Raw genomic sequence first — 27733 nt, 5'->3', positions numbered from 1 at the left:
TAGTGTTTATGGATCCAGTTGGAATTGGAGACGCTCGTGTTATGAGAAGAAACTCACTGGACTGATGATAACAGGCTACTTTCTAGAAACAAAAATTGAACAGGATAAAGGAATCAACTATCAGACATTTTTGTGGTGGGTTCCCATGGCAACAAGCCACTTAAACCTCTGCGTACTGCCCCTACAGCTAACCACACCTACCCTAATTACCCCATAAGACCTGCACTATAATACACAGTTAACAGCTGTTTGTGAAGCTAAAAGGAACTTAAATCAAAACTGGCTGATCTCAGATGAGTCATCCATGCATCTAACTGCCCTCGAGTCGAGTCCACATCCTCCTGCTCCCCCCGTGTTAGTCAACCATACCGTGACAAATTTCACAAAAAGAAAAGGTCATGGGACCATTCCCAAACTCCCTGAAGTCCCATATGGCTGTTCCTTAACACTGACTTGGTCCTTACCCCTCAGAACGTCCAAGGAAGACTAACCTAAGGAGTTAAAATGATTTTCTTAAAAACAAATTGAGTTATTTCAAAGCACTGCGACCCATATAAACTGTGCCAGGGTTGAAAACAACCACTGTTTACTTTTTATGTCCTTGCTTGTAAGTGCATATAACTCAAAGAATCTCATGTATTTACTTGCATCCTGATAAACGGGAGGCTATAATAAGCTTCACAGGCAGCAGCAATGTGAGTCACACTAATGCAAGATGATAAAAGCAGGTCCTGCCCAGCGCAAAGCATCATATTTCATCATCTGTTTGTTTCTTTGACTGTAAGATTATGCTACAAAGTCAAAAGTATGCTCCATGTCATTTCAGAGAGGAATGATCTTCTACGATTCTAAAAGGCCTATGGAAATGTTTTCCAAGTTATCACAAATCCAAAACTTCTCTCTTTTTTTTTAATTTTTATTATTTTGCATTCTCTTCCTTACCTTCACCGGGACAGGGGGGTGGGTTTGAGCAACTGTTTTCCCTCTCTGTGTTTGAGGCCGTTTGTGAACTCGGAACTGGCAGATCAGGGGTTTCATGGTCAGATGGCTCTTTGGAGATGGCGCTCCTCTCCTCGTCCATGGGCGTAGGCCTGGCTGCTCTGGGGGGAGGTGAATGAGCCTGAAGCAACAAGAGGAGATGGGCTGTCTGAATTAAAAACACTGCTTTTGAACCAAATGCACTTTCAGCAAAGAGAAAAACATACGGACACAGGAAGTGTATTAATGAGGTACTTTTGTCAAACTTTTACCAATTGCCTAAAATAAATCAAGGTACTTAATTAAGTCTACATTTGTACTTGAAAAGTATTCAATATTACTTTCAGAAATGCTTATTTTCTTACTATAAATTGACTATTTTGCTAAAAATAGAAATGTTCACACATTTATTTATATTTATCTGTTTTTTTTTTCCTCCCTTATGATCATTAAAGTGTACTTTTCCTTCCAACAAAATGAGTAAAATGTGAAAGAATTTTCCAGACACTGAATAAGATGCAGACAAGCAGGAGTAAGACTATTAATTGTATTTGTTCATGTATTTTACATTTAATTTATAGTCTTTACACTGACTGTAAGGATTAGTTGCAAACTCTTTAAACCTATTCTGAGCAAATGAAAATTATATTTATTCAGTTTAAAGAAAATGACAATCCACACTAAGACTGAAACGTGGGATCAGCAGAAAATAACATTTCACAACTGACACTGCAAAACGCAGCAGACGACGGGTGTCATGTGATTTATTTGGTGCAAATAAATGTTCATAAAAGCCAGACTCCTGTGTGGTAATATATGTGACAAATTAGGAGTAAACATTAAATAAAACATTAATAACACTAATGTGCTGTGTGTATTTCTGCAATAGTGTGATTACAGTCAACTTTCAGACTGTTTGAAATAATTAGACTCCAACTACTTTTGCACACTTTGTGCTTTTTTTTTTTTAACAATTCATGAATCAAAGCATTCAGCTTATTTTGAGCACTACACTTTTTTTTTTTACTGGTTTTAGTTTCTTTTTGTTTTAACTTTCACAATGAACCTGAGATAGTGGGTTATCACAGTTTTTAATACCAAGAAACTAAAATGATCAGTAAGTGGTGATGTTAGGGTTATTACACTCACTAGTTTACATTTTATTTATTGTGTAAAATTAAATCACTTCACTTGTGCCTTTTTTATAATAAAACCACAGTGCTCATATAAATATATGAAAAAAAGTTCAACTAAATGTTTTCATCCAGTAAAAATATAGCAAACAATATCTTATTAAAACTATTCACTCACTTATTCAAGCCTTAACCATAAGGCTGACATAACAAACAGCACTTTGATCTGGTTCCTTTACATTTTATTTATTCATCTATTTTGCTCAGACAAATTTCCCACAACCAACTTTTGAGTCATGAACCACCAGTTGAGAATTCCTGGTTTAACATGCCTCGAACTGTAAGACAATAATATTGTGTTTAGAGGAAATCTTATGATAAAATTAATTTTTAGTCCCCCCGTTTTTTCCTAAAAAGTCGCAAAAACCAGTTCAACCATTATAAACCTTGCTTTGGGGAGGCCTCAGACTGTGAGCACGTCCAGAGAAACTTTTCAGATTAATGCAGCCTCACGTGCTGATTGGGACAGGGCGCGCGCCTCCTGCGCTCAGCTGGGCAGCTGTTTGCGCGCTCCCGCGGCCGCTCGCCCTGCACTCATTGCCCCTGGACGTTTTTTGACAACTCTCAGCGAAGTTTGGCTGCAGCTCTGGAGCTGAACACTTCATCTCCGACGAACAACTGGTTCTGCTACACAAGCCGCGCAAACAAACTGGTTCTGGTGGGGAAAAAGTCCAAAGTACGTCACATAAACACGTCGAAGTATTCCAGTGCATGGATGAAATCGAGTCCATGGATTGTGCGTGTCTGCTCAGAGGTTCAGAACGAGTCTGTGCACGTTCAGACCGAACTTTAACTCGTCAAAATCACATTTAGTTTCCAAAGACGCAGCAAACACAGCCTTACCTTTCTCTCTCTCTCTGCTGGCTTGTCCTTTATGTCACTAAATCATCTCGTATCTCCTCAGGTGGACCTCCAAAGTCCTCCAGCTCTTTTCAGGGTCACAGCCGCCCCCCCCACCCCACCCCCTGTCTTCCTCCCCGGCGCGTGCAGGGACACCAAGCCCAGATTCAGAGCATTTTCTTCGGGCACAGATCCTTTTCTCTCCGCCTCTCCTCTCCTCGGCTCGCCCAGTCCTCCTCCTCCTCCGGCGGACCAGATGTTGGGGAGTTTTCAGCCTCTGCAGGGGCCAGCGCGCGCGCAACTCTGCTGCGTTTTAGCTGCGGTTCCGTGCCAAACTTGTTTAGAGCGTCACGTTGAGCTTGTCCTTTCTGTGTCGCTTCTCCTCTCACGACCACAAGTTGCCTCAGACTTGTGCTGCTGCTGCTCCTGGACAGGAAACTACAGCCAGCAGTGATTGTTCTTCCTCCAGGCAATAAAGAAGTTTGGGTTGAACTGTTCTGTCATATAATTACCCCCCCCTTAACCCAAAGCAGACAGACTGACACAGACAAGTTTTCATGAGGCCAGGAACCGAATGTTTTGTCATTATTAACACAAACAGCAGAAACATCAGCAGGTCATTGAGTTTATTGTGCAAGTTTTAACCATCCCAGCCTTTTTTGTTTGTTTGTTTCTCCCTTTGCAGAGACTTTAAGAATAAGAAGAATAAGAAGTTCTCATTCTTCTTGGGGAGATATAGGTTTTTGTGCAGTGCTAGAGAGTTAGCAAAATTTCTCATGAACCTCTTGGCGAAACTCTCAGAAAAAAATCACTGGATGCACATCTCAAGTTAATTAACTTTTGGAGTCAACCCCGTTCAGGATGGATGCCACAGCAAGGCGACCGGAGCAAACACAAAAATGGCTACAACTCAGCCTGATGTAAAAATATTGAGCTAAAATTTGGATAAGATCTGTTTTGAAAACTCTACCCTTAACTGTCAGTCAGCTCTGTCTGTTAGCAAAATATCTAATGAACCACTCAATGCATATTAATGAAACTTTCAGGAATCAGTTATTGGATGTGCAGCCACAACTGATTAGCTTTTTGGAATCGCCCCAATTTAAGATGGCCACCACAGCTAACTCACCCTAGTCAACACAAACATGGCTATAACTCCATCAGTTTGCCATGTATTAAGTTAAACTATGTTGTGGAAGTAGCTGAGCATGATCCCCCAACACATACTAAGAACACTATGCATTGTGCATTTTGTTACCCAACATATTGGCATTAATTATTGTCATCAACCGTGTTTGTTTGTTAGCAAAACATCTCTTGAACCACTGAATAGATTTTAATTAAACTTTGAGGAAGTATAAACTGAATGTACACCACGTTTGGAGTCCAGATGGCTTCCACAGCTAATCGATGGCAGACACGTAAATGGTTACGATTCAGTCCACTTTTTTGACATTGAGTTAAGATTTGATGTGGTAGTAGCTGAGAGTCATCTCCAACACATACGTCATGGTCAAAATGATCTTAGTTTCGAACTCTGGTGTGAAAATGCAACATGAATGCTAGGCCTTTAACTCAATAGAATGATTTTGTTAGCCAATGTTTTTGTTCCGGGAAAAGCGGAACGCTTAAATGCTGCTTGGCGTAATTATAGTATAGTGACTTAGTGAAATTATTTCAGTTTATGAGGCTTTTTGTTTGAACACAACAAGTGTGAGCAGAGCTTTTGTTTTATGGCATCGCTTGTTATTATTTTACACGCTGCAAAGGAAGTTTCTTCATTCATAGATGGAATTTAACGACCAAAACAATTCCCTGTTTGTTTTGTTATATCGCTGATTCATCCGCGTACCTTAACGACTGGTTGAAAAAATGATCAGTGTCTGGTTTTTGTCGTCGTTGCAGATTTTGTGGAGAACAAAATGTACAATTTTCTGAAGTCACATCAGACAAATCCAACATTAAGGTTGTGGCGAACATTGCTACTATAGCACATCTACCCAATTGTCACAAACAGAGGGGTCCAGGTAAATCTCAACTTTAAATTCAACAGCCAGAAAAAGGCAGCTGTTAAAATGAGTTGCTCTCATTTGAGGTGGCTGGCCCAGTTTTTCTCCCAGCAGTTATTTAAAACGGTGATTCATGCTTTCGTCGCAGCTCGGCTGGATCACAGAAACGTTCTGTGTGTTGGGGTCAGTGCGTCTGCCGTTGTCCGCTCACTGACGGGGCAAAACGTTGCATCACTTTAAACCAGCACAAGAAAACTCCTCCACTGGTTCACATTACATTTTAGAAACCATTTTAAAATGATTTGACTTGTTTTTCGTCTTTAACTGGTCTCACCCCTTCTTACATACCTGCTGAGTGGACCAGGTGTCGGCTCAGGGGAGACAGGGTTTTGGCGTAGAGGGACACTTTGCACATTAGACAGGCATCCTATAGCTGCTTTTAAATCTTCTTCTTCTTCTTTCAGCTGTTCCCTCTTCAGAGGTCTCCACAGCGACTCATCCTCCTCCATCTCACTCTGTCCTCTGCATCCTCTGTCCTCACTACCTCCATGTCCTCTCTGACTGCATCCATACATCTCTTTGTCTTTTTCCTGGCAGCTGCATTTCTAAAATCCTTCTACCAGTATACCCACTGTCCCTCCTCTGGACATGTCCAAACCATCTCAGTGTGTCCTCTCTAACTTAATCTCCCAGTTGTTCGACCTGTGCTGTACCTCTGATGATCTCATTCCTGATCTTCTCCATCCTTGTCACTCCTAAGGAGAACCTCAACATCTTCATTTCTGCCACTTCCAGTTCTGTCTCCTGTCTTTTTGTCCATGTCTCTGTCTCCAGACCATACAGCATAGCTGGTCTCACCACAACTTTTCCTTTGACCTTTGCTGACGCCCTTTTGTCGCAAATCACTCCTGAAACTTTTCTCCATCCACTCCATCCTGCCTGGACTCTCTTCTTCACTTCTTTACCACACTCCCCATTTTCCTGGACAGTGGACCCCAAGTCCTTGAAGTCCTGCACCTTTGTGACCTCTGCTCCTTGTAGCCTCACTGTTTCCACCTCCTCCCTCTCATTCACACACATGTACTTTGTCTTACTACGGCTCACTTTCATTCCTCTTCTTTCAAGTGCATACCTGCACCTCTCCAAGTTCTCTTCCACCTGCTCCCTGCTCTCACCACAGATCACAATGTCATCTGCAAACACTGTAGCTGCTTTGAAATCTTCACTTAAAACTCAGTTTTATTCTTTGGTTTGAGGGAGAGACAAGAGCATGCCCAGTCCTTACCCCCACAAAAAAAAAAATAAATAAATAAAAAAAAATCATAAATCATTTTAGACACTTTACTGAGTCACAAGGAGCTCACAGAGAAATTCTTGCTTATCTGAACGTTTTCTAAAAATCTGCTATTCCTGGAAAAGTAAAGTATTAAAAGGATGCAAGGCGCCAACTCTCGTGAGACGCACTGGATTCCATCATTTACGACTTCCACAAGTTTTTCTTTAACAGTCTATTGTTTTTATATCCGTTTTGTTCAGGTGCTCCGCAGGCACGTGGTGTCAATTTAATCAAACTTTCTTTTGTTTTATTTAATACTTACTTTAAGGCTTTTGTCTCACGGTTGGTGGAAGCTTGTTCACACCATGATCACTGATCTTTTGTCGTGTTCGAAGCATAGTTTTAAGCACAGATAAACTCTTTGGCTCAGCATAATCCGTCCAAACAAATGACAGTGAGTCTGTCCATTCCTCATCTCCGGCAGGGCCTCGACTCATCCTCCAATCCTAAAGGATACAGCAAATTCACATGCAGACAATCTCTACCAAAATAAAAGTACTTATTTAGTGTTCCGCCAAAGCACACAGTTTTATATCCTTTTGTATCACTTTCCAAGGTTTCTGTGAAGCAGTTAGTGCAATTTACTTTTAAAAGAAACAAATTATATAGATTAATTGTGACATAATAACCCAAAATGATGTATTATGTAGTATATCTTGTTTAAAAAAATATATAATTTCAGGCTCCTAACATGAAATTTTTGGGTGGACACAAAACATATTTATTTATTTTTACATGTACCATATTTTTCAGACTATAAGGCGTACAGGATTATAAGTTGCGTTAAGTGAAACAAGTTCATTTTGACATATTTTTGAGCGCTGTGTACCACATAAAATCAGTTCGAGGTCAGTAAGCACAACCAGAATTAATACATAAGGCAACCGGATTATAAGGCTCACTATTGATTGTTGAGAAAATTAAAGGATTTTAATATTTAATAATTATAGTCTGAAAAATATGGTACCAATTTATAAACATTGCACATCTGTTGCCAAAATACATCGATTTAGTAATGTCACAATAGAGACAAAGCAACATTCAGTGTGAGTCCCATTATGTCTCCTTTCAGTAAGGAATCATTTCTCCTCAGTGTCTGGTGTTTATTAGTCAAAATATGGTTTCACAGAACCTTCTCATAGTGGAGCTAGATGTTACCTTTCAGCTCTAAATGTCTTTTTTCACACATTAATAATTTTAAACGTTTTTTTGTAATTCTTGAACATTTTTTATTAATCGTGACCCAATTTTAAAGCACGTGGAATGAAAACGTATAGAGCAGGGCTATTCAACTGGTGGCCCGGGGGTCAAATCAGGCCCTCTGAGTTCAGTTTGGTCCACCGATGGGTTCATTTTTAAATAAAACTAGATTTTAAACTGTAAAACAAGCTTAATTAATGAAATAACTGATGAATGTCCGACCCCTGAGCTCTTTGCTTTCTGTAACTGTGCCCCCCCTAGTAGAATAGCCCTGGTATAGAGGCATAAAACTGATTCACTGCTCAGTTCTCTGGTTCTTTCTTCACTTGTGACACTTAAGAAAACAACCTTAGTTTGTTGTGCTTGACTAAAGGAACGGACATGATTTTTATAACAGTGAAGATGTCTTTGTCACAGCTGTCAAATATAAAACATATAGATACCGGTAGTAAGTTTCTTTTGGCGAACTTGCATGAAAATTTTGCCAATTTGTTTTATACCAGATGCTCTACCTGGGCTCGCACCCGCAACCTCAGGATTACAAGACCGCAGCCCCCTAAATACAAAACATATAGATAAATGTCCAATTTCACAAATTAAAAGTTCCTTTAAAGTCGCAATTTTATTAATTTAGCCTAAACTCGTGAATATAAAACTTACTTTGAAGTCTGTGTCAGAGTTAACGTGAAGAAGAAATGTATGGCTCTCATCCAAAGTATCGATGTCTAAAGTAATTTCTGTAATTATTTCCCCAAAATTTTAATACTCCATAAAATGTAATAAAGTGTCAAGGTAATAAAAAAAGTAGAATTGTGTGTTGCTGCAGCAAAATATATGGTAATACGGAACATTATGCAAGTGCTTTATCTTTTTTTATGTTTTGCAGGAAGTGAACTTTCCAAAACGTGACGTGTTGTTTGACATGAATAAAAAAATCAAAGGTTTTGTCTCTTGTCATTATGACTGAATCTTTGGTCATTCATCATGTGAACCAGTCCAGGTCTTTTTCTTGTGCCACAGGTTTAGCCTGCATGTCGTTACAAATGTAGAACAGAGTGTTGTTTATTCTCTTCAAGCTGAGCGGAGGAGGACAAATTGTCCACAGGTAGTCTTCTTGTCACTTCTTGTAAGACTTGATTTTTTTTTTGGTTTGGCTAAGGCCTCGGGGGCTTCGGGGGTCTATAGATCTCAGCCGAGAAAGAACAGGTGTCTGACCGGACTACATGCGATCTCGAGCTGCAGGAAATGTTGACGCTTCTAGGAAAGTCGAAGTGGATCTGCAGACGCTGTGTTGTTCTAAACTTCGGATTGTTTCAGTCGTTCTGAAAGGTCTAATGACTGGTGAGAGCGAGCATGAGGAGGAGGGTGTGTGTGAGACAGAGAGACAGAAAGAGCGAGGAGGCGAGAGGGTAAAATGTGGTTTCAATCATTCACAAAGATGCTTTTGTTCTGTAGCTGGGGCCCTCTCTCTGCTGCTTCTGCCACACAAGGGTTCCTCCTCGAGAGAAAAAGACGGCTGGGCTCTCGGGGGAGGTTTCCTGCTGCTAAGATGAGTTTACCTGTGAGACTCCAACAGCTAGATTTAAAAATCACCTTGACACCCAGTCAATGTGTCAGTTGAGCATTTCCTTTGTTTAATATACATTTCTGACTGTGTTTTGAACTTTCTCTTGCATTTTTGTTCCTTTATCAGTGGAAATAATTTCCCTTAGAGTCAAAAGTCATGCCTGTTCCCGTTTTTAGTGTTTTATATCGCTTTAACTGTTTATTTTGTTTAAAACAGCAGTTTCTTCCATTTATTTTTTTTCATTTTATGCCTTCTTTTAAGATTATCTACTATTATCATCATTCTTTGTTAAAAACAGGTCTCTCTTGTACCGTATTTTCTGACCTATAAGTCGCACCGGAGTATAATTTGCATCAGTCCAAACATTTCTAATAAAGTGGAACAATCCATAAATACGTCACTTTGCTGTATAAGTCGCACCTATTATGTGTCACCACTGACACGTCGCGTTTGTTACGCATCACCTCTAACAACCCGGAAACGTGGACCGGTGTTGTGCCAAAAATCGATTGGCTGCTAAATGGCGGCCGTGGGAACGTGCATGGGAGGACCTTAACAAGAATTTAACAAGATAAGCACTTAAAAACAATTATACGTTTGCTCGAAATTATAGCAAAGGTGTGTCTGAGTTTAACTTTTCCTTAATAAATGCACTTTAATGGTCAAATCAGTTGCATTTCAAAACCCGATTCACGGAAGCAGGAGTGCGCAAAGGGAAGACTCGCTGTGCATTTCTTCAACATTTAACAAGATAACCACCAACAACAATTATTTGTTTGTTCAACTTTATAGTAAAGGTGTGTCTCAGTTGAACTTTTACTTAATAAATTCACTCCAATGGTCAAATCAGCTGCATTTCCAAAGTATTCGCTGCCTCGGTGCTCCGGGAGCGAGCAGAGGGAGGAAATCAGGAAGAAAGAACGCTGCACATTTCTTCAAAATTTAACAAGATAACCACCTAAAAACAATTATTTGTTTGCTCGGCGTTATAGCAAAGGTGTTGAACTTTTACTTAATAAATGCACTTCAATTGTCAAATTGGCTGCATTTTGCCGGGGCAGTTCAGCAAAATGAAGCTGATTGGATGGTTGCTCTAAGCGAGCTGGGCGAAGGTGGGAGGCTATGGCAAGCCGATTGTGTCATTAATAGTCCCCGAGGCTCAATGAGATTAACCCGTCTAAATAAAGATGGAATGAATAGCCACTTTTACCTATTACATGACACAACGGCATGCCATACTGCTCGAGTGCCATCTAGCGTCTGAAAATGGTAGTGTTCAATATTTTCAGTCAGAATGAATGAAAACGGTCGTATCTCAGCCAAAAATTGGTTTATAAATATGGGAAAAAATTCATAAACATGTCGCTTCAGCATGTAAGTCGCAGGGTATGCAAATTAGGCAAAAAGGTGTGACTTATAGGTCAGAAAACATGGTAAATGAGTCCTCAAGGATCAATGAGACTAACCTGTGTAAATAAAGGTGGAATTAATGCTCAGTTGACTAAACCCCCTAAGTCAGTGGTTTCCAAAACTGTTGGTTCTGACCCATAAAATGATAATGACAAAAATCTATTACCACATTAAACATACACACTGCTGATAACTCTACTAAACAACAACATGAGAACACAAACTGTCATAACACCTGCATTGTCATTTTTATTATTTACCACAACAGTTTTTATTTTTATTTTTTGTAACAGTTATGGAGAAAGAATGCCATAGACAATCATTTTTAAACTTAACTTGACATCTGGAGATAATCTGAGGACCTCCACTTGGCGTTTCATGACACACAGCGGGGCACCGACCCCACCTGTGGGAACCATTGCTCTAAATTTGAAGTGGGTGTAAATATGCCTGTCTGTTTTTGTTGTATACGCTTCTAAATTTAATCTGCTCCCAGTGAGGCGCCATCACCATAAACAAGATAAAGTACAGAAAACAGAAAGAACATGATGTACAGAGACTCTTTACAAGCGGCAGAGTCAGTCACACAACCAGGAAATATCAGAGTTTATTATTATTATTATTATTATTATTATTTAGTGGTAGGATTTTCATTTTCAAGATAAAATATGACAATCTCAAAGTTACATCTGTGTTAGATCTGATGAACTGAGCCTTCAACACAAATCTCAAGTTCAGCAAACAAGCATCAACTAGCATCCAGTCATTCGTCAATAAAAATGTCAAAATTTCCCTAAAACACGTGTCTGTTTTCTTGTCGGTTACAGTTTGTGAATAAACTTATTTTACCTTTTGACGGTCAAGCAGTGGGCAAGTTCTGAAAATCCACAAACTTCTATGAATTCTGACGAAAAAAGTTTTTCCAGCTTGCAGGTTCCTGCTGTCAGTTCGATCTTTGGCTGGTAATATTGACAGAAACTAAACGTTTGTTATTCTTCTATGTGTCAGACACCCAGATTTTTTAAAGAAAAGTTTTAAAGGTGACTTTATAAGTTAGGGTTAAGAAACGTTAAAATATTAGATTGAACCTCACTAAAGTACTTACAAAAATTTTAGAGTAATTCCTATTAATTCCTATTGTTTGTGACTTTAAATTGCTTTATTATGAATATAAATTCAGTGCAAACAGTAGCATTCCATATAGAAACTTTTGGACTTAGAGAGAATAAACAGTGGCCAAGGGAATTCAACATTTGCTGCTTCGATACAAAAGTTCCCTTCATGTGTTTAAGTGCAAGTTTATACAAGTTTATTAGTGCAAAATATTTTTATTTCATGTAAAACGTCAACAAAAGTCAGAGAGACAATATCATTTGGTTGTATTTTAATTATCAACATTAATGATGATGGAAAAGGTTTTCTCCCATTGTTCAAAATCCGAGTCAAAATGTTTGACTTTCTGAGAGCAGCCATGTTGTATTTTTGGAGCTTTGCAGCTTCAACTTCCAGCTTCCAGTCCGGTCTCTAGTTTTAATACATCTCGATGGTCTTTCTATGTTTCAAATTAACTGGATGCAAACCAAAACGCTATTTGACCAAGAAAGTATCATTTGAATGACTATCATCAGATTTACATGTGCATTTTAAGGCTATAAATTACAATTAATTTATGAAGTCTGTCTCAACAAATAAATAGTTTTTATTAGTTAAATGAACGCTGTTTGAATGTTTCATGTTCTGATTGTCAGAATAAATCTCGAATAGGTCGGGCTGTTTATGGCTGTACCTAAAAGGAATAGTTTAGATATTTGGACATGGTGTTCTGTGGAACAATCAGTCTCTTACTTGTTGTTGATAGCTCTTTGAACAACCTCACTTTGGAGAAACAGAGTTCATTATTTACCTGGTTGACGCACTGACGGCTAGTCTGGGTAAAACTAATGCCAAAATGAATTGCTGCTGTCTGAAACAGCATCATTTGGAGATTTAATTAAATAAATAAATAAATAAATAAAACATTTCATGCAAAAGTTATTTTTGACTGTTTATATATATATATATATATATATATATATATATATATATATATATATATATTCCTGCAAGAATTGGCCCAGATTGCAATGGAAGTGCTTCTGCTGCTTACAAACAACTGAAAACATAATATATGCGACTGTTTTGGGGCAAAATTGAAAGTGATATAAAGATTTATAAAATAGATGCGAAGTAATGCTTTTCATAAACGAATGAAATGATTTTCTTCAAAGGAGACGTGACTCATGCGCGTACTGTTTCAGTTCAAAAGCAAGTCTGTCTTCTCCTTCACACTGTTACTGCTGCATTTACAGTTTAATATATAAATGTCAAACGCTCAGCGAGTCCATGATGTTTAGAAAACAAGACGTAAAAATTGCTGGTGATTTAGCCCAAAAACAATAAGGCAGATAAATATGTTGTGTTGTTTTCAGTGAGTCAGCTGTTTGGAGGATGGCCCGCTGATTCAGCCGCAGACATGGAGGCGAAGAAGAGAGAGAAGAACGACAAAGCGAGGCCCTGAGTGACTTTGTCTCGTGACTCATAAGGTCTGCCTGGACCTCAGTGCTCTCCATGCTGTTGAGACTCGCAGCAGTTCACCCCCCCCCCCCCCCCCCAATCACAAAACTATGCATATTGATTTTAGCATTAACAGTTCATGCACACAGATGAGAAATCAGATCCACGACTGTGGAGATCTACCTTCAACCAAACAAACACACACTCCACACTAATACACACACACCCAGTCGGCCCAAATGAGGATTAAAAAAATGTTCATGCCTCAGGTTTGAGCCAAAAATAACCCTTTTGTGTTGCTCTGCACCCTGGCTCACCTTGTGCAAGAATATTATACCAAGTTTCTGCTTGGTATTCATAAAGTGTATATGCCAGTGAATGTGTGTACATATCAGTGTAGTGTGTGTGTGTGTGTGTGTGTGTGTGCTTGCGGCTATATAGGAGGCTTTGGGAAGGGGGCTCTCCAAAAAAAACCCAAATGTCACAGGGATTTAAGCGTCAAGAGTGAGAGAGTGAGTTTCCTCCCAGTGGAGTTACAGAGAAGTTCACTAAAAGCACAAGATTAAACAAAGCCCCCCCCCCCCCCCCACACACACACACACACACACACCACCATCACCAAAAAGAACGAAAAAAATTCAAACACTTTCCATTTTTTGCTCCTTATGGCAACACATCCACGGTGCAGAGTTAAGGTTTAAAGACGAGCTTCAGGGCATGTGGAACACCTGCAAAACAGACCTGGGTGTGGAGCAGGAGGGAAAAACATAGAGAATGTATTTATCTAAAAAGAAATATATCTCTGAACTTTTTTGCACGCTAGCATAGTGTTCATCCACCTGTTTTTGTGTCTCCATACAAACAGCTGACTTGTTTGCTTTGCACTCTCTGGCCCACCCTGTTGGTGGGACCATGCCAGTGGAGGGCAGTGATGTTTGTTGCTGTTTGTTGTGTTTTCTGGTTTGTTTACTCCTCCTGGTGGCCGCTGTCTGTATCACAGCACACTCTGACCTCCATGAAGGCCCACTTCACGAGGCAGGAGGAACTTCCATCTTCCTGGAGTTGTGATTGAGCACCAGCAGTAGCTGCAACACCTTAATACTATTTATCATTTTTAATTTCTATGACATGTATGTAACATAATTAACAATTCTACATTTTACGTGTAAACAGCTCAAAATTGAATCCCATATTTTTGTCCCAAATTAATGGAACAACTTACCCTTTCATGAACGCCCGGAAATAATTACACTCTTTTTTTTTTCTTATACTTTAGACTTTAATTCCAGTAAACTGTAATACTGTAATGAAGTTGTGTGTGTTATACCATTATCTTTACCTGCTTTTTCTTTTCCAGGTCACGGGGGTCACTGGTGCCCATGTCCATTAGTCACTGTGTGGGAGGTGGGGGACACCCTGGACAGGTCTCCAGTCCATCACAGGGACACAGATAACCGAGACAAACAACTAATCACACCCAGAGACAATTTAGTTAATCAGTCTAACATGCATGTTTTTGGTCTGTGGGAGGAAACTGGAGTACCCGGAGAAAACCCACACATGCACGGAGAGAACATGCAAACTCCACCCAGAAAGGTGCCAGCCCCGGGATTTGATTCAGCAACTCTCTCACCAAGAGGCTCCATCAACTGAGCCACAGTGCTGCCTCGTTTTTAATTAATTCATTCAACTTTTATCTCATTGAGCCTCGAGAACTCATTTATAAGAGAGACCTGAATTTTTAACAAATCGTGATGACAACAGAGGACCACAATGACAACACTAGGCAATCCTAAAAGATGCGTACAAATTTAAAATTTTCTTTAACAAGTTAAAATTAAATGGCAACCAAAAGGACAATTAAAGGGAAAAGAAGCGACGAAACGGCTAGATGATAAGGTGATGTAGAAAACTAAAAACCGGAACATGTCTGCATTTACTAAAGCAATTTTTAGTGAAATTTAATGGTGAAGCAACATAGAAGCATACTGGTCAATGCTAAGTGTTTCTTAAAGGTGCTATATAAATTAAATTCATTTTTAAATATATCCATCTGTCCATTATCTTTTACCCGCTTCTTCCATTTTGAGTCACGGGGTCGCCAGTGTCCATGTCCAGCAATCACTGTGCGAGGGGCAGGGGACACCCGGGACAGGTCGCAAGTCCATCACAGGGACACATAGAGACAATCATTCACTCTCTCTCTCACCTAGGGACAATTTGTAGTTAGCAATCAGCCTAACATGCATGTTTTTGGTCTGTGGGAGGAAACCGGAGCACCCGGAGAAAACCCACGCATGCACGGAGAGAACATGCAAACTCCACCCAGAAAGACCCCCAGACCGGGATTTGAACCGGGGACCTGCTCGCTGAGAGGCAGCAGCTCTACCAGTTGTGCCACCGTGCTGCCCTTTTTCAATATATGATTCGATTATTTAAAACCAGGAAACATCAATCAGTACGTCTGGCTGCTGTAACTGGTCCTTGATATCCAGCATGCTGTGAAACCAGCATGTCTTTGCACAACATGGAGAGAATTGGTCTTCTAGCGTCCACGTCACCATGTAGAGTAGTCTTGTGTGGTAACAGAAAACCAAGCTTCATCTCAAAACATGATAAATTTACTCATCACCAGTTTGTGCCTCCCGGTTGCAGTACCACTCTAAAGACAGTTGTTCCTCCTCTGGCATCTCACACGTTGGCTGGCGAACCTGTAGTTTGGTGGATTCCAGTCACAGAGACGTGGTGTGGGAGGACACAGGGTGTTGCAAAAATCTTAAACCTTTGTCCAGATGGCAGGTGCAGACGTCACAAGGTTTTATAATCGTCTGTGCACAATACAATGATCTTCCCTTAACGTGGTCTCTGGTCTGTCTTGATTTGCTCCAACGACATGTCCTGCATGACATGCACTTGCACAATACTAACACGTGATGCAACCTTTTTTTCAACTCTGTCAAGTGCTGGTCGTGTTGTTTAATGTGTCTATGAGGCATCCTCTGTGTCTGGTGACCTTCCCTCACTATTTGACTGTAAACATTGTTCCTCCACTCGTGATGCCAAGTCATATGTTAGTCATAGCAGCTCTTTTCAAAACAGAATGTTCACAGATGCGTAACGGGTCTGTACATGAACCACATTTGACCCAAACTGGACCATTCCTTCTGTGTATAGTGTATATATGTTTTCTGAGAATATCAATTGACACCTCTTGTTGCAAGTTGTCTAGAATAGTGGCGTCGAACTCCAAATGGAGTCAAAATTTAAAAACTTTGTCCGAGTCATCATGGGCCACTTTCAGCTACATTAACTCGAGTCAGATGCTCGGGATCTTCTTGGTTGCAGGTTCATCAACAAGAGTTTGATCCATCTCATTTGACGTTCTGTTGCTCTTTATGGCTTCAAAGTTAGCCAGCTGGTAAGAGAAGTCTATACTAAAATTATGTATTTATCAAAAAAAGTTAATCTGGTCCTTTGTACATTCAAAAAACAAAACAAAGCAAAACAAAAAAAAAATAATGTAGAAACGTTTCGTCTTTCATCATTCTACTTTTTTGGGGGGAGGTTTGTTTTTTGAATGTCCAGAGGTCCAGTCTTTAACTTTTTTAGATTTTTCTACCTGGATTATTGAGCATGCATCAGAATATATATTTATCTTTTTTTTTTTAAGAAAAAATGAGGAGAGATACAATATTTAACATTTAAATTATCATCTTGGGGGACCAGATTTGGCCCATAGCTCTTGAGTTTGACACGTGTTCTAGAAGAATATTTGTGTCCTTGCACTTGTAGGTGCAGGTCAAAGTAATTTAAGGAAACAGACATAAGCAAAAAGTAGCTTCATAAGTCTTCAATGCTCATTGATATACAATGAATGAAGTCTACATACAAAGTATTTTGGCGTGTGCGCAGTTTAATGTGTAAAACTCAATGCAAAGGAATAAAAATGAAGGACACGGCGTAGGACAGTGTAATAAGTATTTTATTGCATTTTATAATGCCATTGTCAATAATTAGTACAGATTACATGCAACTAGACCTACTGTACAGTTTTTTTATTGTCTGCATAGACAGACACAAGAAGATTCAGGTTACAAATACACAGATATATGTATGTGTGTGTTGTGTCGTGTGTTTTTATACAGCATGAAGGAAAAAGGGCAGTGACTGGCATTACATGGCTACCCTGGGGGGAGGAGGAGCGTTAGAGGCCTGGGCTCATCTGTCTGTCTAAAGCAAGCACCCAGTTCCTGATCCCGCCTCTTCCTCGGGTCACACTTTCAAATAACAAGGAACAACAACAACAACAACAAAAAACAAAAAAATAGAATAAAGAGAGGTAAACAGAAACTCAACTAAAAATCAATAGTCACTGCTGAAAATGTACACACATTCCTAAGGTTTAACCAGAGGATCAATAAAGTGGTAGTTCCATCAGATTCTGGCTGTCTTTAAGTCATAATAGCATCAAGCAAATGTTCCTCTTTTTGAAAGTCCCTTAACCCTTGCGTGACACCTCAGAGCTGTCCAATCACACATTAGGATTTGATCCCCCTCCGTCGGTTCGAGTCAGACACCAGCCAGTGGGAGGTAGACTGCTCCTACAAGACTGTTCTGCGGGCGCATGAGGGGAATCAGTGATACGTGAAGTCGATGGAGAGTTTTGGAAGTAGCTTGGTTTTTGTTTTTGGTTGGTTGTGGCATTGGTTTGGTTACAGTTTGGTTACAGTTCAGGAGTTTGGACAAAGCGATGTCGGCTCACGATGCCTTTGGTAGTCAGAGCTGCATCTCCGAGAGCCAGTCCACATTTTGGTTTTGGAGCTGAGCAAGAGGAGGAGTATCAAAAAATGCAACAGTGTCAGTCTGTCGGACCGGGAGATCATGTTTTTCAGCTCCTCGCCGCCGGCCAGGTTTCTGACTCGGCGGCAGCCCCTTGGCACCTGCAGATGATTGACAGGTCTGTGGGTTGAAGTTCAGCGTAGGAATGACAGGGGTTGGGGGGTTAGAGGAGGGGTCACATGGAGCAAGAACAAAAACTGGCACCTGAAAGGACCTACAGCAATGCTTTTCTATAGCTCTGCATAATCTTTTCTTCTTATGCAAGAAAGGGGCTACATATTCTTACATTTTTTCCCCCTCGTTCTTTTTCTTGTCAGAGGTTTTGGTCCTGTCTTTGAGAAGAAAAAAAAAAGTCCTCCTGAGGTATCAATACACATTGAAGAAACTTTTAAGTTTGTTTTCCTTTTGTTGTTGTTTTTTTTTTTCCTTTCCATAAAAACGCATAAATGCACACAGAGACCCAAAAAGAAAAAAATGTATCAAAATAGATCTAGCTAAGATAAATATACATATATAAACAGCTGTTACCTAAACCACTGATCTAAATTTATTTCTTTTCAAAAAATTTTTTTGATAATACACCTAAAAACAAACAAAAAAAAAGTCAGCGTCCCAGACGTTTTTATAAAGAACTAAAAATGAAAACAAACAAAAAAAAACTATTAAACCAAGACACCGGCAGCACTTAATATGATAAATACATACACTCAGCATTTGCAGTACAGTATAGGAGTTTGAGTGGAAAGCTTTAAAACAGCAGAAAAAACAAAGAAAATTCAAAGAACAGAACGGGAACGACAAGCCGAGCAGTAATTTACAGGAATGTGTTTCATGCCAAACGGAAAAGAAAGCGTGTGACCTGCGAACAATCTTTAGAAAACAGTTTTGTTTACAGGTGTACCTTAAAGCACAAGTCAAGAAAAGGCCTGGATGCAGCAGTTCCTCCTGGTTTGGACTTTAGTAGTGAAGAGTTTTATCAGGTTTGTTTGCCTTCAGTGTCTTTGTGAGTGTTTTGGTGAAAATGGTTGTTGTGGGTCTTTGGATGGTCGGAGTTCCTGTCACTTGTCAGTGTTTCGGTGTGTGTTGCTGCCTCTGACAATCAGCTCTATGCAACAACACAGCTGCTAATGACCAGATGTGCACACTGTTTAAGGTGTTTTAAGGAGAGGTAGGCATTCTAAATTATGACTTTATGTTTTTTGGGCTCAATAAGACATGCGAGGGTGTTCAGATCAGCAAATATCTCGTCCGAGTTCTTTGTTTCAGCCGTACGGTAAGTGTAAAATCAGGTTTGGCATTCAGTATTAACATTGATGGAAATTAGAAGAAAAAAAACCCAAGAGTTCAGTTTCCCACTGGCTATGTGTTAAACAGCTTTTACAAGGAGGTAGCATTATTTTTGGTGTTTATCTCGTTTCAAGATCCCACTTTTTGATGTAATCTGCAAGACAGTCGGTGTCAAACATGACAGGACCGGTCCCGTTCGAACACAATTAAACTAGAATGGTTTTTGAAACGGAAAGAAATCGTGAAGTGCAAGACATCATTCGACAAAACGTGTGAGAACGTGAACCCATCTTTAAGCAACGTTAAGTCCCTTGTTTGTCTAATCTGTAAATTTTAATATTCCCTCTTTATTAGCGTCTTCAAAATTATTTGGAATAATTTCTTCGTTTGAAAAAAAAAAAAACAATAATAAGAGCACATACTGATCAGGAGAATGTGACTTACGAAAAAAAAAATCTTTACATTGAATTGACATCAAAAATATCAGAAATTTAAACTTTTTTTTTTCTCCTTTTGCCTCTTTTTGGCATCTGAAACAAATTTATATATTTAAATGCAGCAATTGTTCAGCCTGCGTACAGCATTTTAGTCCCAAAGTTAAAGTTTAAACACAGCTGGGCCTGTGTATGGCAGAGACAGGGCTTCACCTTTAAGTGCTTTTCTTTCACTTCTCACAGGAACTGTGCGAGGTTCGTTTGTTAATACTTGTGGCCTCCTACCTAATCTGAACTGTCTCCAAATTCTGCAACACTTTGGTCTTTTGGAATGGTCAGCACTGAAAATAATGCAATTACAACACAAAACATACATGAATACATTAGTGGAAGTTAAAACGTATGGTTTGTTGTCTTTTGGCCAGCTCTTTAAGAAAATGAAATTAAAAAAAAGGGTTTTTTTTTTGGTTTTCTACATATTTCTTTGGTTACCTGTAACGAAAATAAAGTAGGGAAAAGGAGATAAACGATTAAAATAAACATTAATTTGGTATGGCACTGTTGACACTGGTAGTAAAAAAAAAAAAAAACCTCACGTACTATTCCTTTAACACAAACTCACACAGTGAATTGCAGAAAGCTTCAACACAGTAACTGTTACACCCATAGAGATTTGAAACGAGGCTGAGCAGAGTTGCCACATTTGGTGTCCCACAGAAAGCATTCCCCCTTCGTTTATTCCCCCCCCCCTCCCAGTTTGGACACAGTTCCAGGCAGAACCTTAGTGGGATGAGGTATTCTCTGACTGCAGTTATAATATATATTTATATATGTTTTTAAAGCGTTACGTCTCAACTAAATACACAACCAAAACAACACGTGAATGTGATAAAGAATAAAAAATAAAAAAAAAAACAACAAGAAAAGATTTGGTGGTTAAATAATATTTGGATAATTGCAACTTTTAAGTGCTTTTTTTTCCAATTTTCTTGCCTGCTACACTTGGGACAGAAAAGGAACGGGGCAGGAAAGTTGGGACAATACTGCGGTTTATGTTGTTTTTTCAGCTTTTTATCTTTTTTGTTTTGTTTGTTCCCCCTCCAGTATTCATTTGGAATGGTGTGAACAACCAGAGTAAAATCAAAACATCTTACAATAAAAAAGACAAAGACAACATCCTTAAAAGAGGTACGTCAAAGCGGAAATCCACAACGGAGATCCTCAAAAAAAAAGATAACGTAAAATAAAAAATAATAATAATAAAAAAAAAAAGACAAAAGCTACCACACTTTTTTCTTATTTTTCCATAATCGTTGACAGTTTTCATTCTATTTTTTTATTTTTAGTCTCAAAGTTTTTGCAGACACCTCCTCCCTCGTTTGTCACGCCTCTCCTCTCTTTTTCTTCTCCGAAGCGTTCCACCTGCAGGCGAAGGAGAACGAAAGACCGCATCAAACGGTCCATTTCCTGCAGTCTTCATCTGGGGGCTGGGCCGTAGTCGCGATAGGAAAACGTCTTCTTTTATTATGTATAGAAGTAAAAATGTTCAAAAGATGTCCCTTACAGAAAACGTCTTGCTGATGTTGAAAAGTTGGAGCCGGGTCAGCCTCACAAACAAGATGGACGCTCTCTTCCTTCCTCTACATCTCAAAGCCCATCGGTTTTCGTTTTAATCAAAACCCAAAAGAAACATGGAAAAGCTAGTTGACTCAAAGAGGGGAGGAAGGAGATGTATCCTGCCCCCGGTGACCGCTCCGAATCTATGTACACATGATCCTACGCGTGCTTGTATTGTTCTGTTTCTTCTCAACTGATACAAAAAGGCTCGCCAGGCAGCCAGAGACCACTGAGAGAACGGAGCAGGGTGTGTCCGGGGTGGAGGGATGAGCAGGAGAGGGAGCGCGTGTGTCCAAGCCTCCTGGGATCTCTACGTAAAAGGTGGTTTATCCAGGGAGGACGACGAGACGTGGTTTGACAAGTAAACACAAGTGTGTGTGTGTGTGTGTGTGCGCACAGGTTTCGTGTGTATGCAGTAAGTGGTGTTACACCTCTGAGCCGAGCGTCGTGAGAGCAACGCTCGGAGGTAAAGCAGTGCTCCACAGTCTTGTTTTTGCGTCTGAAAAGTAACAAAAGTCATCAAACCCTGTTTTGAGTTTTTAATTTTTCCCCCCAATGTCATTTCGTAGTTGCTCGAACTTTCTTTAAAACGAACAAAAAAAACTTTTTTTTTTTTTCTCTTGAGCGTTGCTCTTTTGTGATTTTAATCCCGCTTCGCACCGGTGCAAGAGCTCCGGGGTTGATCTTGGTGAGTTCCCGTCCTACTCCAGCTCCTCGGTGGGAAGATCCTCCTCCAGGTCGCGCTCGTCGCTCGGCAGCGGCATGCTGTGTGCGATGCTGGCCAGGAGGGAGACGGGCCGACAGTCCTCCTCCACCTCAGTGGGCTCCTCCTTCACGTGCACCGAGTGGCTGTGGCAGGACACAGGAGAGAGCAGGTAGTGAGCCAAAGTTACAAATTACATAAACGGGGTAGGTTTTCATTTTAACACCGAAAGTGTGAAACATTGCACTTATACTCGTGTTTTTTAATTAATTTGCATGTTTCATTGCGGCGGCACGGTGGCTCAGTTAGTAGAGCTGTTGCCTCTCAGCAAGAATGTCGCTGGTTCAAATCCCAGCCCATGACGTTTCTGGGTGGAGTTTGCATGTTCTCTCCGTGCATGCGTGGGTTTTCTTCGGCTACTCCGGTTTCCTCCCGCAGACCAAAAACATGCATGTTAGGCTGATTGGTAACTCTAAATTGTGATTGTGAGTGAGAGAGTGAATGGTTGTGTGTCTCTGTGATGGACCAGAGACCTGTCCAAGGTGTCCCCTGCCTCTCACACAGTGATAGCTGGACATGGACACCAGTGACCCCCATGACTCAAAAATGAAAAAACGGGTAAAGATAATGGATGGATGGATCTTTACAAATGTATCAAATGTGTCAAATGAAGAGAACTTTAAATACAACTTTTTGTCTTTTTGTTTTTCTTGTATGTTTTTTATGCACGAGTCACTCAGAAAATTACATGTTTAAGATATAAAACTCAATCTGCTGCATTCACTGGACAGACAACATTCTACTGTACAGTTTTGTTTTTTAGCTGCTCCCTCGTTCTGGGGTCACAACACCGAACTAAGTCACACGAAGACTTGGCGATTATTTTTACGCCGCATGTCCTTCCTGACACAACCGCAGACCACCGAGCTGCCGCAGCTCTGTGTGGAGCAGAGAGCTGCTATCAAGGGCACCTGAAGGAGCAGATGATGGAGTTAAGAGCCTTGCTCAAGGGCCCAGAGTGTGGCAAATGAGGGTGGAGGCAGGTGTGGGTGCTTCACCAATTCCACCCACATTGTGATGTTGAACTGGTGATTTTCTGATCACAGGCCCACCTTCTAACCTCTGCAACACTATATACTGTACAGTATTTTTTTTAATTGACTGAATCTAATTGTTTTGATTTTTATAAAAGATACGCAGCTTTTGATCAATCTGCTGTTTGGTTTCAAGTTATTAAGAAACAAAACACACGTCCTGATGGTGACATTCCTTATCTTTGTCAAGAGGTAAAAAGGCTTTTTCGCTGCCACAATATTAATGAAGCCTTAATTAAGAAATAGATGACAAGTTTGTAGTCTGCATTTAAGTATTCAATTAAAAAAAACGTTACCTTTGGAAATATGTTCAGTCGTTTTTTCTTTCTTTGTTTTAATATCAATTTTTGACATTTTAAATTTGAACAGTTTTGTTATTTTTGTAAATTATTCGTACTGTAACAACAATTAACATATTTTATTGTGGAAAATCATGCTAAACTAAATTCAGATAAATAATATTATTAACTTACTTTTTATGTATATGAATGTTTCTGTTCAGTGCCCTGAGACGACTTCTGCTGTGACTTGATGCTAAATAAAAAAACTGAATTAAACTAAATTGGATTAAATTTGGACTTTAAATAATTACATTGATTTTGGACGGTATGGACTGGAAAATTTTTGTTGTGAATTAATATTATATAAATATAATTTGTTGAACAAAAGCATGCATCATAATATGTAATTTATATTTCAGCATTGGAATATTTGACCAAATGCACAGAATATTCAGAAATTCAAACAATTATTATGTCTTATTATTACGTTATAACTAGAAATCTAACTTTTAGTCACTTGAACTCTTTTTCAAACTTGTACACATATAATGAATTTTAGATTATCTGCTTCTGGAGCTGGAAAATGTTTTTCTCCAGCCTTTGATGGTTCAGTTATGTTTTTTTTTTTCCAGTGTAGAACAACAAAAAAAGATTTTAATAATCACATCAATTTGTTAGCAAAACCAACATGACTATCACATGAGCACCGTAGTATAGTTGTCTGGTTGTATCGTCACACACGTGCAATCTGTGCGCTCGTACCTGTACTGGTGAGGGCTGAGTGTTGGGCTGCAGCTGCCGTTGCTGTTCACCTGCTCCACGGTGGAGCTGACATCATCGTGGCCCACGTGTAACATGTTGAGGCTGGCTGCAGACGGAGGAGTCACCAGGGGGGGGCTGTTGAGCAGGGACAGACTGCTCTCTGCCAGAGCCGCCTGCACAGACACAGTCACATATTCTTTCTTTCTTTCTGTATATGCCAAAATAGAGAAGTTACGCAAAAACTGTAAAGCTACTTATTTAATGTTTAATGCAATCTCTAACTGTTTATAAATCTGACAGAATCGGATAAAAATCTGAACTAATAAAATTAAAAAGCCACCACAAAAGTAGTTTTTCTTTCTCGTCTGTGCAGGCGAACATCAAAACGCACCACTAGGGGGCGCTTATATACAGTACTTTCCACCTCAAGAGCTCTTCGTGCACGTCCAAGTCCCTGTCAGAAGCGTGTGTGAGCGCACGAAAGTCTCAACAGGAATGTTACAAGAAACAGAGCCACGACCTCAGCGCAGGCACAGAAACATAAGTGCAACATCTGTGTCTGCAGAGGAGAAAACAACAGGAACAGCTTCTGTCGTGGACGCTCACATCCACATGCTGGATGAGACAGGTCGGACGCCGGCTGAGACTCACCCCCACCTCCCTCTTCTCTCCCCCATCTCTCTCTCTCACACACACACAGCGGAAAAATAATAAAAAAGAAAAGACAGAAGGAATCCTCACTGGCTCAGAGGTGGGTTTTTTCTGGGACAGGCGATAATTTTATGCAGTAACCTTAATTGACAACTACTTGATGCTATAAATCATCTCAGTCGTACAAAAAGTGTTTTAGCGTGTGTGTGTGTGCTGAAGGGAAGCTGTGGGGTTGGTGTGTATGAGGTGGGAGGTGAGAGTGTGCGTTGAGGTGGGGGTGTCGGTGTGAATGTAGTTAGGGAATCGGTTAATTGTGAGAGGGATTTGATATCAGTGTCCTTGATTGTGAGTGCGAGAAAATAAAAAGAAGAGGTCATGACTTACCTGGTAGCTAGCGTTTAGGGAGCCAAAACCCAAGCCCGAAATCATGTTTTTCACCAGAGTGGGACTTCTGCACAAAAACACACAGAAAGGAAACCAAAAGAGGCGAGGGTAAGACAACAGACTGAGCGCACATGTGGCCTCAAATCAAAACTCTTTGACAAATCTGAAATATTTCCCACACAGAAACATCCACAGACTGTAAACCGCTGCTGGAACACACACACGTGTGAAGAACGTGTGCCATATCTGGCGTGCAGGTGTGTGTGCGTAATTATCCCCGGTGGTTGGGAGGGAACATCTGTTTACACACGCTAACAAGTTGTTTTCCTGTCTTGCATCTCACACAGCTGCTTACTAATGATGTCGACAAACAAGAGAAACACACACACTCGTGCACAACGCATCACAAGCCAGCGGTTTGTAATTCATAGCCTCTTGGTGATAATAGCGGATCAGTTTAGGCAATCAAACTGCGTCATCAGCCTCTGCGTTAAAATTAAAATATTTTTAAAAGCACCTACCCGGTCATCTTTGGTGGTCTCCTCTTTTGGTATTCGACTTCGTCCACGGTCCACACGGCACCTTTCACGTTCTCCACGCGAACGAAGCACTTGTGCAGACTCAAGTTGTGGCGCACGGCGTTCTGCCAAAACAAGGAGGCCAAAAGTTTAAAAATAGAGTGGCCTGCCGGCTGTGACGTTTCAGTTTGTCGCCCGTCACGTGACGCCGCAGCTCCCGCCGCAGCTCCCGTGCTGACGCAGGGCCGCCACTTTCCTGAAGCGCTATTTTATCTCCGATTGTTTCTAATCAGTCATCATCGGCGCACACACGGAAACACGCGCACAGGCACTCAGACAGCCAAGCAAGAAGCTCACCTCTATCTTTGTCTCGCACCCCCCACCCCCCACCCCCAGGGACAGGCCTCCCTTTTCATCTGCTATTTGTAGTTTGTTCATGCCCAATTTCATTACCAATTTTAATTCGTCTATAATTAAATCCTGCATATTCTCTCTGACACGCTGTTCTAAGCCGAGAGGGAGGGGACAGGCCAGGCACGCATCACTCTTTGCCGTAATTACACACGCTCGCACACACACACAGTCTCTCGCTCTCACACACACACGTAATTACACAAGCCATAATCAGTAGAGGAACCCTTTCCCCTCCCCTGCATCCCCCTCAACAGTCCCCCCCCCCACACACACCCCATCCCCAAGCCGTGATGCTAAGTTTTTTAAATGAGTCTGACCCCAATCTCCGCCTGCCACCCTGACAGTGCAAACACACACACTTACACACACAAACACAAACACACACACACAGCAGACACCGGCGCTGTTGCGGCTGTGCTATTTGCATTCGTCTCCGTGATGAAAGCCTAATTCTTCCAGTTAAAACATTAGCAGTCATTTACAGTGGGTCACAGCACATGTGCCACTCATCCCCCCTCCCACACCTCCAAACTTCCCCTCTGGGGAGGGGGCGGGGGGGACGTTGGGCCAAGGGGGACAGGGGCAACAACAGGAGACAGAAATGTAAGGGGAAAGATTGAAGTGAACGGCGTACAGTGATATGAAACTACAAAACAGCTCCTTCATTTTAGAGTCACGGCTGTTACAGATGTTGCCTTTAAACTACAAATGAGGGTGACACGGTGAAAGCAAATATTCTGTTTATATTCAGGGAAATAAAATACACACGTGAGCATGTAAACTAAATAACAAGCAAAGTAATATAAAGGTTAATTCTTGAAATGTCAAATACAAAATCAATAATAAAAATGTTGCATTGTAAGACGTCAAATGTAAGAATTCAGGTGATTTAATGTACAATTTTATTGCTGAGTAGAGATAATTGATACAAATGTTTTGTTACATGGACTACAGTAAGAATGTAAAACTATGCAGTGAAGCAAGTAGAAAAATAAACCAACAGCTGTTTGAGCAGATTGTGAAATTCTTGTTGTTGTTGTTTTTTACATGTAAAACTTTTTCATGATCGTCAGGTAGTTTCACTGCCAAATATATTTCATAACATAAGTTTTACATAGATCGTTATTTGTAACAGCCTGCAGACAACTTGGACTTCGGGGTAAATAACCGGGAAAAACAAACAACAGTTTAATATGGGAGCAAACTACTTTGGTGTTGGCTACAAATGAATTAGCAGTTAGATGGTTGCCCTTAAGAAAACTCCTGCTCTGTCCTCCAAACTGATGACAACACTGAGCAACTTCTACTGCAGGTAAGACAATTACTCATAACAACCCTACAGAACACCACTTCAGGAATTCCAAACTACAGTAGTCCCTCGCTACTTTGCGGTTTTTCAAAATAAGATAGTACATGACACACGATTAGCTGATTGATGGATGAGCCGCACGATCGGCATGGAAATAAATTATTTTAAATTATTTGGCACCTGCTGCAGGATAAACTTCCTGCTGCAGCTGATCAGCTGACCTCCATGCAGAGCGGAGAAGTGGGCGTGGCCAAGAGCGCTTGCAGGTGGCAAAGAGCAGAGGAGGCAGGGAGCTGAAATCGTGACATTCTGTGCTCTTTTAGAGCGTTTAGAGTTCTGAAACATTGATTAGAA

The 27733-nt window shown here is 40.4% G+C and overlaps 3 protein-coding genes across 4 annotated transcripts in view; 1 reads left to right on the top strand and 2 right to left on the bottom strand.

The window, feature by feature from the left end:
* Positions 1-3232, bottom strand: part of mdfi (MyoD family inhibitor) — a 189614-nt gene extending 186382 nt beyond the window's left edge. The window contains exons 1-2 of the mRNA XM_037678936.1: positions 3015-3232; positions 943-1120 (exon numbers count right to left, since the gene is read on the bottom strand). Of these exons, the coding sequence (XP_037534864.1) occupies positions 943-1081 (139 nt within the window). The 5' untranslated portion in view covers positions 1082-1120; positions 3015-3232. The remainder of the gene's footprint in view (positions 1-942; positions 1121-3014) is intronic.
* The window catches only part of LOC119411943 (serine/threonine-protein phosphatase 6 regulatory ankyrin repeat subunit C-like), a 1101338-nt gene that overhangs the window by 53331 nt on the left and 1020274 nt on the right, over positions 1-27733 (top strand). The window lies entirely within an intron of this gene.
* The window catches only part of foxp4 (forkhead box P4), a 104619-nt gene continuing 98681 nt past the window's right edge, over positions 21796-27733 (bottom strand). For both annotated transcript variants that reach the window (XM_037678918.1, XM_037678919.1), the window contains exons 15-18: positions 25660-25781; positions 25139-25205; positions 24104-24276; positions 21796-22112 (exon numbers count right to left, since the gene is read on the bottom strand). In XM_037678918.1, coding sequence (XP_037534846.1) covers positions 21965-22112; positions 24104-24276; positions 25139-25205; positions 25660-25781 — 510 coding nt within the window. In that variant the 3' untranslated portion in view covers positions 21796-21964. The remainder of the gene's footprint in view (positions 22113-24103; positions 24277-25138; positions 25206-25659; positions 25782-27733) is intronic.

The sequence above is a fragment of the Nematolebias whitei genome, chromosome 7 (genome assembly GCF_014905685.2).
Source record: "Nematolebias whitei isolate Nwh7 chromosome 7, NemWhi1, whole genome shotgun sequence".
Taxonomy (NCBI): Eukaryota; Metazoa; Chordata; class Actinopteri; order Cyprinodontiformes; family Rivulidae; genus Nematolebias; species Nematolebias whitei.
Note: the sequence above shows the minus strand (reverse complement) of the source record. Positions and strands in the feature narration are given on the sequence as shown.